Here is an 11,064-nt window from a genome sequence, read left to right as displayed (position 1 = left end):
TTATCGAGAGAAGAAAAGGCCACTTTCTCTCCCCAGCGGGACCCATCTTAACTCCCAGCCTGCTGCTGAGCGACATTATATACGATGAACAGACAGAAGTTTACAGAAAAAAACAGAAAAGAAAAAGTAGCAAGCACCAAGAGGCAGCCGCAGGCGCCAGGGACGGCACGTGATCTGGGGGCGGGGCCTCGCAGGCCGCTAGCCAGTGGACGGGGCCGGGGGCGGGCCCACGACCCAAGGGGCGGGGCCTGTGCCCGCGCAGCTCTCACCGCGGTCCCCTTATTTGGATCTGCGGGAATGTGGGCTGGAGCGGTCCTGCAGCGGTACCAGCCTCCAGCCTGTCGCCGGGACTGCCCCTGACCCAGGCGCGCCCGCTGCTCGGTGGCAGGAGGGCCGGCGGAGCGCCATGGCCTGCATCCTGAAGGTAACGAATCGCATCTATGGCTCGGACGCGTGGTTGGCCAGCCTCTTGCTGCTCAGAGGCGCGGAGTCAACCGCGGTCCCACCGCATCCTCATCTCAGTTGTCTTTTCCTGGCTTTGATTTTCTTTTTGTTCCTTTGGCAAATGCATATGGAGGGAGATTTAGAAACATGTAGCTGGCACGGCTTCTCTTCCCACCATTCCTGCCTGCTCGCGCCTGCATTGAAGGAACTGCAGACTGTTGGCTCCAGGGGAGAGAAGGGCTGTGTGCCGAATAATGGGGATGGCAGGGAGGGGAGGGGTGCTCCAGCGAATCCCGCGGCCCCGATGCCTGAGGCCTTTCTGAAGCCACGCACAGTAGAGCAAAGGCTGGCCACGGATTATTGATGCTGAGGAGTAGAGCGCTTTTGAATGGGATGAGAGTGAGCAGAGGGAGTTCTACCTTACATTTGATCATATGAAGACAGAAACTTCTGAGTTTACAGGTAGTCCCTTAGGAATGAGTTTTCTGTGAGATCAGCTAACTCTGTGCCCAAAGTTCCACTTCGGAAGAGTTCACAAGAGGATGTATTTATTAGTAGAGAATTTCAAACCTAACTTTGGCTAAAAAATTTAAACAGTTGAACCTTTCTTTTGCTCACAAACAGACAAAATGATTTCACTCCCTCTCAGAGTCTGCTCAGGCGCCCCTTCTTTGTTGAGTTTTCTTTCTCCACGTGTGTTCTTAGCCTGGAGTGAACATCTTTCTAGGTTCACAGCCTTGTAGCATCAGGTGGGAGGACTTGGTGTGAGCGCCTCACTTGAGAACTTCTTATTCCACAGGGAATTTTGTTTATTTTTTCATTCAATTTGTTTGTTTTTTCATTTTTCTGCACTATTGTTTCTACTGGTGCCTAACCTGACTCCTGACTGTATATGAGTCAAAAACATTCACAGCATGAAAGTTTCCTGGGCCTTGACTGGAGAGTGTAAAGGCCTACTCGTTCCAAGTTTGGGGAAGCTGTGTGTGACAGAGGGAAAACACCAGAAATTTGTGTGTGTATACGTGTGTATGTGTGTGTGTGTGTAGGAGCATTTGTTTTTCTGTGGAGTGATTTGAAGCCATCTACTGCTATATTAGTTACCTGAATCCTCTTCCAACATGCCTTGATGTTAATGATGCAAATAAGAGACTAGCCTAGTTTGTTTCCATTTCTTATAGTAAAGGAGATGAGATATTTCCTGTGATTTCTCTGAACTTCCTTTGTTTGATTTCGGAACATTATCTGGGACGTAATGGTAGCAAGATCAAATAATACATTTTTATTATTTACATTCGTACTACAATGTGGGATTTTTACCTTGGAGACTTCTAGCACAAGGACTGAAATATAATATGAGTCATCTCTACTATTTATTGGGTTATTAGCCTAAAGGGAAGTTGAGTGTGACATTTATTGTTGGCTTCTTCCCTTTTGATTTCTCCCCTATCTCATCTTGCACATGTTCCAAACATTTTTAAGACATTTTAAGATGAATCTGATCCAACTTTGCCTTTCCAGCCCTTCACACTGACCTCAGACATTTGGGACATATCTGATTGCTCCTTATTTTTTCTCCACTGAACCAAGCTGGGGTGCAGACAGGTAAACTGCAAAGAGCAAAGGCTTTGGACTCAGAAAGACCTTGGTCTGAACTCAGGCTCCACCAGATGCTACCTGTGTGACCTTGGACAAGTCACTTAAATCATCTCTGAGTCTCAATTTCCGTAATATAAGACTAAAGTAACAGCACCACAAGGTTGTAATATTCCACAGGGTTGCTGTGGGGATGAAATAATATAAGATATGAAAAATACTTCGTGGAATGGGCATTCAGTATGTGCTAGTTTCCCTCATAAATAATAAAAACTACAATGTAATTAACCTTTATATATCCTCAGCTCATTTCATATAACTGTTATTCTTATGTCAAGCCCTACAAGGTGAGTATCATTGTTTAAAATCCCGTTTTACAGATGAGGAAGCTGAGGCTCCTGAATTTAAGAGATTTATCCAAGGGAACAGGGTTAAGGGCAGGGTGAACCTGGACTTAGATTCAGATCTGCCAGCCTTCTTTATATTTTAACTATGTTCCCTATACCTTCCCATGTGATGACTTTCTAAGTTGCTCTAAAACCATTCAGAATCCTTATCACCTTTGAGAAACAAAGTACCATTGTGCAACGATGGTCTTGATGGCCTGTGGTAGACCTTTTCTCCTTGTCTTTGAAGGGCCATGTGTGGTGCAGTGGACAGTCCATACACCTAGATTCCATGCAAGCTTGATCTCCTGCATATATTAGGCAGTCACTGCAACTTGGAACATCAATTTACCCAAGCTGTAGAATGGCTGACAGGGTTTTATGAGGGTAAGATGATATACTGTTTTTGTTGCTTTTGATGAAATATTTTCTGCCATATACTGGCCCTAGGCTTGCTGTTGGTATCACAAAATGTATAAGCCAATGACTCCATTCTCAATTGGCTTCCAGTATAGTAAGGGGGATAGAAAAGTAAATGAATGTTTATGTTACAATGTGAAGAGTAATAGGTCTGTGGAAGGCATAACAGAAGCATGGAGAGAGAAAACAATGAACCCTGTAATTGGACAATCAGGATGGACTTCTCACTCATATATGATTTGAACTGTAATTTGAAGATTGAATATGATGTAGTGTGATGAAGCTTGTGTTTTAGAAGGATAACTTTTGAGGTAGGGTCAACTTTATTCCGTGGGCAAAATATAGTCTTCTCAACGGAAGTTAGAGGTAGATCTTATTTTACATTTTTACATTATGAGAAAACTGAGATACAAAGAGGTGGATTAACCTATCATTATTGTCTAAATAGTGACCCTAAATAGGAATCCTTGACTAGCTAAGAGGAGGAGCATATACTGTGGCAGCAAATGGTGGTCTTTGGGGGCCATACAGATTATCCACTCAAGGTTTTATGCATAGTAAAAGCCCATTCTGCCCATGTGTAAAGCTGGTTCTCATAATGGAATAATGATTACCTCAATAATCATTTAATTGTGGAATATATACTTATTCCACACTGCATGGACTTTTAAGAAATTATGTGGGTTTTGTTTATGGTTCTACCACTTACTATTTGTGCAACCACTAATAAGTTTCTTGATTTCATTGCCTCAGTTTCTGAAATGGAGATGATCATGCATTCCTCAATGGGTTATTCTACAGGTTAAATGGGAATATCTTCACATTAGTTAGAATAGGCTAGTTTACTGCAGTAAAAAACAGCCTCACGTCTTAGTAGGTTCATTTCTTGCCGTGCTTCTGGTTAGGCAGCTCTTCTGGGGAGCTAGGCCATTGTGAACAAGCAAATAAAGGGCCACTCTCTTTCCATAGGGTGTTTTAAAAGTCTTTGAAATTTGGTAGACAAAGAAGATATTTACTTAGTATTTATTTGGTTATTAGTAAAATAAAACTTTTAAATTTATAAAAGTCATTTGATTTTCTTCTCTTATAAATTACAGATTAGTATTTGCTATAATGAAAACCTATTCATATTTTCTTGAATGATTTCTATCTTTGGCCAGCAGTTACTTTTTGAGAACAGTATCATGTATACCTTTGATGTTTAACATATATTTAGTGAGTTGTATTAAGGTTCTTTTTTTGGATTCTGTGCTGAAATGTACACTGAGTTGACATGTGGACACAGGACACTTCTTTCTGCCTTGGAAAAGATTATGGTTTGCCAGGTTGCTGAGACTTAGGAACTTGAAGTTAGACAATAGCACAATAGGTGCATGACTAAGCTACTGTTATCTTCTCTACCTGTCACCTATCCTTGTATGACATTGCTCTTTTTTTGGAGGGCCCTGCTGTGAGACGTGCAGGATCTTAATTCCCTGATCAGGGGTCGAACCCATACCTCCTACAGTGGAGTGGATGCTCAGAGTCTTAACCACTGTACCACCAGGGAAGTCCCTACCTTCATCTTGATTGATGGGAAATTTGATGAGTGTTGATATCCAGTTATATATGGGCTTGGTGTCTTCTCATTTACTCTTCCCCCACTGCTCTAGACCTAATCCTTCACCATGCTGCATCAATTCTATCTCAGGAAAATCTGTCAACTCTGCACATTATTCTCCATCCCTGTCACCTCTGTCTTGTCCAGAACCTCATATTTGGTCTGTGTTTTGAAATAGTCTCCTTTCCTTCAGGCTCTTCATAAACTCGCCCATCTTCCACATCACTCTCAGATTACTGTGCTGAAGCACAGTGCTCACCAAGCTAATTGTAGTCTTAAATGCTTATCTTGGTTCCCCAGCCCCTGAAGGATAAGCCCAGCTATTTAGCTTGGCATTCAGGTTCCTTCCAAATCTGGCCCCTGCCCGCATATCTGGCCTCACTGCCTACTACTCCCTTACCTATGATCTAGATACTTATCTAGATGAACTCCAAATCTTCAGATATACCTCCTTTCATGGTTCTGTGCCTTTGTAATATAGTATAGGGGTTGAAGGGGCTTCCTTGGTGGCTCAGATGGTAAAGTGTCTGCCTGCAATGCGGGAGACCCGGGGTTTGATCCCTGGGTTGGGAAAATCCCCTGGAGAAGGAAATGGCAAAAGCATGGTCTCTAATGTCAGACCAACCTATTCCAGCAGTGAAATCTCTAAGCCTCAGTTTCCTCATCTGTGAAATGGGAGCAGAAATAGTGTCTACTTCTTAAGGTTATGAGGAATAAATGAGCTAACTTCTATAGAATAGAACCTGACACATAATAAGTCCTTGGTAAGTATTTGCTATTAGTTGTTATCGTCCTGGCTGTTTTCACTGCAGGAAATTCTCTCTGCTATCACTTTTCCTCCTCTGACAGAGTTCAACTTATCTTTCAACTCCTATTTCAGTGTCACATCTGCAGTCAAACCCTCCTCTGCCTCAGCAGTCTTCCTTTGTGGCCCCATGGCTTGGTTTTTGTCTCTGTAGTGGACAGGTATTGCCCTGTAGTGTAAATTAGCTGTTTATATGCTCCACTCTTTTGTTTTACTATGAATTCATAAAGCCCAGGGACTTTAGTAGGTTGATCAGCTAGTGTTTCCTAAGCATATTGAGGGCTTCCCTGATTTCTCAGTTGGTAAAGAATCTGTCTGCAATGCAGGAGGCCCTGGTTCGGTTCCTGGGTCAGGAAGATCTGCTGGAGAAGGGATAGGTACCCACCCCAGTATTCTTAGGCTACCCTTGTGGCTCAGCTGGTAAAGAATCCACCTGCAATGTGGGAGACCTGGGTTCGATCCCTGGGTTGGGAAGATCCCCTGGAGAAGGGAAGGGCTACCCACTCCAGTATTCTGGCCTGAAGAATTCCATGGACTGTATAGTAAATGAATACTGTTCTTGCTGTAAGTAAGACTATAGACTCAGTGAAAAGAAAGGAATACCTAGGGTATAGGAATATTTGAGTGGTGGTGTTGGTAGTTATGTAATTGAATCTTGGGGGCAAGAAAGGGCTTGTCTTATTCAACTTGATATCCATAACAACTAGTCTGACTCTTAGTAAAGAGATTCCTAAATGTTGAATGGGCTTCCCAGGTGCTCAGTGGTAAATAATCCACCTGCCAATGAAGGAGACACAGATTCTGTCCCTGGGTTGGGAAGATCTCCTGCAGAAGGAAATGACAACCCCCTCTGGTATTTTTGCCTGGGAAATTCCATGGACAGAAGAGCCTGGTGGGCTACAGTCCATGGGGTCTTAAAAGAGTTGGATACGACTTAGTGACAAAACAACAACAATAACAAGATAGTAACTGTGTAAATGATAGAATTTTTTTGAGATGCTAATTAGAGACAGTCTAACTTGGCCTCTTCTAGGAATAGCTGAATTCTTTTTAGATATATCGTGGATTTTTCACTCTAACATAAGCAAGTAGATTGTAGTCTATCAATTAGTTTTCTTAAGTTGCTTCTCAGTTTTGTTTCTTTTAGATCTGTGATTGCTTCTCATATAAAATCTGGAACCAATTTGAAATCTGGAGGGAGGGAGAACAGAGAACTGGACTTGGACGGAGAAAGAGGAAAGTATAGGAGTGACATCTCGTGTTACGATCATTTTGGTTCTCTGGGTTAAAAGAAACGATAAAAGCAAAAGCAAAAAACAAAAAAAAAACTCCAACTTTCACAACCATAATTTGTGTTTCTCAAACTATGAGATATCAAAGGAAAATAATATGGCTTCACTGAGACTGGACAGCCACAGAAATGTCACAGGTACACAGGTTGTAATCCTGAAACTCTAAGATAACCCCAGCACATAGAATAGACAAGGCACTTTGTTTAATAAATCTGCTTTATGACATTTCTTTCTGCTGCCCAAAGGATGCTGAAGTCTCAGTAGTTGCCCGGCCTCATTTTTAGGCTTATGGTGTCTGAGCAGGTGCTTTTGCAACTTCCATCAGCTTACTTTGGGGAATGAGTTGCTTATGTAAAACTTTGCTCTTTGGATGGATTGAGAACAACAGCAGCATTAACAGTTGTTCTTTAGTGAACTCCTAGAGTGTGTTCAGGCTGGGTCCTTGGCTGCCTGCTTTTCATATATCATCTCATGTAAACTTTTACTGGGCTTTCCAGGTGGCTCAGTAGTAGAGAGTCCGCCTGCCAATGCAGGAGACACAGGAGACGCGGTTTGATACCTGGGATACTGAAGTTCGGAGAAGCTAATTAACTTGCCCCAGGTCCTATGGTTAGTAAGTGGTGAAGGTGGAGTTGAACCTGGCTCTGGTTGGTGATATAATGTGTATTTTACCTTCAGGGCCAATTTGGTGAATGTTCACAGGGACTTTGAGTTTATTTCACCATCCTCTGAATCTACACAGCTTCTTAACATACTCCTGATGGGGCTCATTTATAGCTGTGTTATTTTTAGTTATCCCTTCCTCAGAGTTTCCTTTGTGACAGAGGAACTGGAGGATATAGAGGAGCCACAGAGAGTGTGGAAATAAGGTTCTAACTCTGCCTCTAAAATATTAATAGCCTTTTGACCCTGAGCAAGTCTCATGACTACACACCCCCGCTTTCCTGAGAAACTCCTATGTCCCTTTGAAGGTAGGAGTGAAGCAGAGGAGTAATAGAGTTGGATTTACTGTTAGGCCAAGCTTCAGGATCTGCCCCCACCCCTGCTGCCCCCCAACCCCACCCCAAGGCTCTGAAGAGGTTCTGGCATTTTTGTATTTATAATATTATATTCATTTTCTTAAAGAGAACCACAGATTATATAAGCTTCAGGCTTCCCAACCAAGATCCCCCCTGGGGTGGTGTTGGAATCCAAAAGAGATAAAGCTTATGAATGTACTTTGAAAAGTAGAATGTGCTGTACACATAGGCAAATGATTATTAGTATTATTAATAATTAGATAACAGCTTGAATCAAAAAAGCCTATCTTGGGGACTAGTAAAGAAGAGTTTAGATTTGAGGAAAGCAGAGGGAACCCACTAAGCTTCCCGTCAGAGGTCTGGGAAAAGTTATGGTATCTCCTCCCCAGGAGAAAAGTTTTTTATCTGTGAGAATTTAACACATACTTATCCCCGAGGGTTGGAGATGGGATGAGTCCTCTGTTTTCTGGATTCAGCAAAAAGTGGAGGAAGGCATTTTTCTAATTGAACAGAGTAGATTTAAACAAGTGTTATCAGGATCCCATTACAGAAAGCTGCAGTTTAGCTCCTGGTTATTAAAAGGCTCATTATTCAGTTTATGGATTAGCCAGATCCTGTTGGTCCCTGGCTACTCTGATCTACACCTTTTGTGTGTTTCAATGCCAATTAGCACTCCCGCCAGAGCCTGGAAAAGTCAGAGGAGCTAAGCCTCAAATTGGTTCATTCCTTTCCCTGTTAGCAGCTTTGTCAGGGTTTGTCAGCAGGAGGGTAAAGAAAAGGACTCAAATGCGGTGAAGAGATTATCTGTGATTTCACTATTGTTTTCTTTCTTCCTCAGCTGGAGAATTAAAAGTGCACTCTGGTTCTGATTTTAACTTGATTTAAAGTCACTAAATCAGAGATCTTGGCCTAGAGCATCCAGAGACTTCAATAAACAGCAGCCTCAGGGTAGGTAATATTTTCAGAGAGCCCTTGTCCACACCCCACATCTCCAGGCCTCTGTCTCATTTCCTGTGAGATGTGGAGGGGTGGCGGCTCACAACTTCTGGTATTTGGGAGACTGGAAACAGTTAACTCCTAAAGAGATTGCTCAGGGGCCAGGAAAAGAGAGTCCTTGTCCGAAGTCATTCTAGTGTTTGTGTAAGAAATATGTGTCTCTACATACACATTGTAAATATACAGAGAAATGGGCACCCACATTTATTCAATCATATCTTAATATGTATTGAGGTTTGAAAACACTTGTATGTAAGATCCTTTTCTGGAAGGGACTTCTGTATAATGTTCAAATCTGTTTCCTAGGGAATTTATTGGCTGTGTGTTTACCAGACACAAAATAAAAGGTTTGGTCAGTTTTTAAATCTCTATTTGCATCTTGCTCTGAAAGATCAGGATCACAAGGAAACTGGAAGTAAAATGTATATGTCCTGCATTGGGAGTGCGTTGTAATGTGGGCTTAAACTGTGCATATGGAGCTCATCTTAGTTTTTAAGGATTGGAGCGAGCAAATGACTGTCCTTAGACAATTCCCCTCCTTAGGACAATAGGAGTACACACCTGCGGAGAGCAGGGCTGCGATTCCTGGTATAGTTGTTTGGTGTTCTTGGCCCCAACGGTGTACCTGACTTTGAAGAAAGAGATGAGAAAATCTCTCTCTGTGAAAGGTTTGCCTTATCAATCAGGGAAAAGGGTAACCAAGAAAGAAGAGCTGTTCTCTAGGTTGTGGACAGGAAAAAGGCCGTGCTACACAGACTCCAAGTCTGATTCCAGTTTTGTGATGAGCTTGAGTAATGACAATAATACCTTTATTTAATATTCTTCAGCAGTACTGTTCAGTAGGAATATAACGCCTTTATTTAATATTCTTCAGCAGTACTGTTCAGTAGGAATATAACGCAGGCCACTTAGGTAATTTTTTATTTGTAAGAGCCACATTAAAAAGAAAGCAAAAAGAAGTAGGCAGAATTTATTTAATAATATATTTTATTTAGCCCCCAATATTCAAAACATGTTAATATTAATTTGGAGTCAATATCAACTTATAAATAAGCTATTTAACTTGTTTCATAAGTCTTCATGTCTGTGTATATTTTGCCATTGCAGCATATTTCAATTTGGGTGATAAAGTTTCATCACAAATACTTGATCTCTATTTAGATTTTATAAAATGTTCAGTTGAAAAAGTAGATTCACATGTCTAAGTTGCTCCAAAGATGCATTTAAGCCTTTGATGAACCCTTAAAATTTCATCTGAAATGGAGTCCTACGCTTTTTCATATCCTGAGCCTGATTGGCCCCCCAGATGTTGAGCAGCTGTGAATTCTCCCAGGAGGGTGCTGCTTTGGTCTTAGTGAGGTAGGGTGAACTCCTGGAGGCTTTGAGCTCAGAAACAGACTTTATGCACTTTTATTTGAATAGTTCCGTTGCTCCAGGAGGGCGGTACACATATGGCAGCAATTTAGACATACAGAATAAACCACAAGTCTTCTTTTAAGTCAAGACAGTAAGGTGATTGGAATTCCTTTGTACAGTTTGCTTATTTTTTGACTGTTTATTTGTGTCTATAAATTCAGCAATATGCTAATAGGTGTACGTCTGGTGGTACTTAGAGTAAATCACTTTGTAAACCTGCAGCGCAGTTTTGCTTGCCTGTACTGAGTTGTACAGCCTGCCCGCCTCTGCCTAGATTTCCTGAATCATAGAGTGTTAGCATTTTTTCATGCGGAGAATGTTTCATTGTCATAATGACAGCAGGTGCCGTTTATTGAGTACCTTGTCTCTGGCAGACAGCCCGCAGATATTTTACAGATATTTATTATCCCTCAGCAAGATTATAGGATGGGTATTATTACTTTCATCCGACAGATGAGGAAACTCTAGTTCATATTGCATAACAACTTTGTTAATGCGAGAACATTAGACCAAGGTCTGCAAACTAATAGCCCTTGGGTCAGATCCAGCCTGGTGCCTGTTTATATGTAGTGTGCAAGTTCAGAATGGGTTTTGTGTTCTAAAATGGTTGAAAACAATCAAAAGAAGAAGATTTAATGATGTGAAAATATTAAGAAATTCCAATATCGATGTCCTTGAATAAAGTGTTACTGGAATATAGCCATGTTTATTCATGTCTTAGTGTCTCGGTGTGCTTTTGTGCTGTAATGGCGGACTTGAGAAAACTGACATGTAGACTTTGTGGCTTGCAAAGCCTTAAATATTCACTATCTTTCTCTTTACAGATAAAGTGTGCAAGCCTATGCTGAACTGTTGAGTTCTTACTGTAAGAGCCAGGGTCAGGGGCAGTCAGGGTACTCACAACCTGGGCCTCACATCATGAATATCAGGGATATTTAGTGAATATGAAGCCAAGAACTCCATGTGAAAGAGGAAACTGAAGCCCAGAGAGGATAAGTAACTCCCCAAAGTCACATAGTGGGACTGGGATTCAGACTCCAAAGCTTGATCCCTAAGTCCATTGCTTCTCACAGATAAGCTGACCACACTGCTG

At 41.7% G+C, this 11,064-nt stretch overlaps 1 protein-coding gene across 1 annotated transcript in view; it reads left to right on the top strand.

Annotated features, from left to right (window-relative positions):
• Positions 1 to 251: 251 nt before the first annotated feature.
• ST6GALNAC3 (ST6 N-acetylgalactosaminide alpha-2,6-sialyltransferase 3) overlaps positions 252 to 11,064 on the top strand; it is a 610,381-nt gene continuing 599,568 nt past the window's right edge. Inside the window, exon 1 of the mRNA XM_025288426.3 lies at positions 252 to 424. Coding sequence (XP_025144211.1) covers positions 407 to 424 — 18 coding nt within the window. The 5' untranslated portion in view covers positions 252 to 406. The remainder of the gene's footprint in view (positions 425 to 11,064) is intronic.

Source organism: Bubalus bubalis, chromosome 6, assembly GCF_019923935.1.
Source record: "Bubalus bubalis isolate 160015118507 breed Murrah chromosome 6, NDDB_SH_1, whole genome shotgun sequence".
Classification (NCBI taxonomy): domain Eukaryota; kingdom Metazoa; phylum Chordata; class Mammalia; order Artiodactyla; family Bovidae; genus Bubalus; species Bubalus bubalis.
This window is presented reverse-complemented; position numbering and strand designations above follow the sequence as displayed.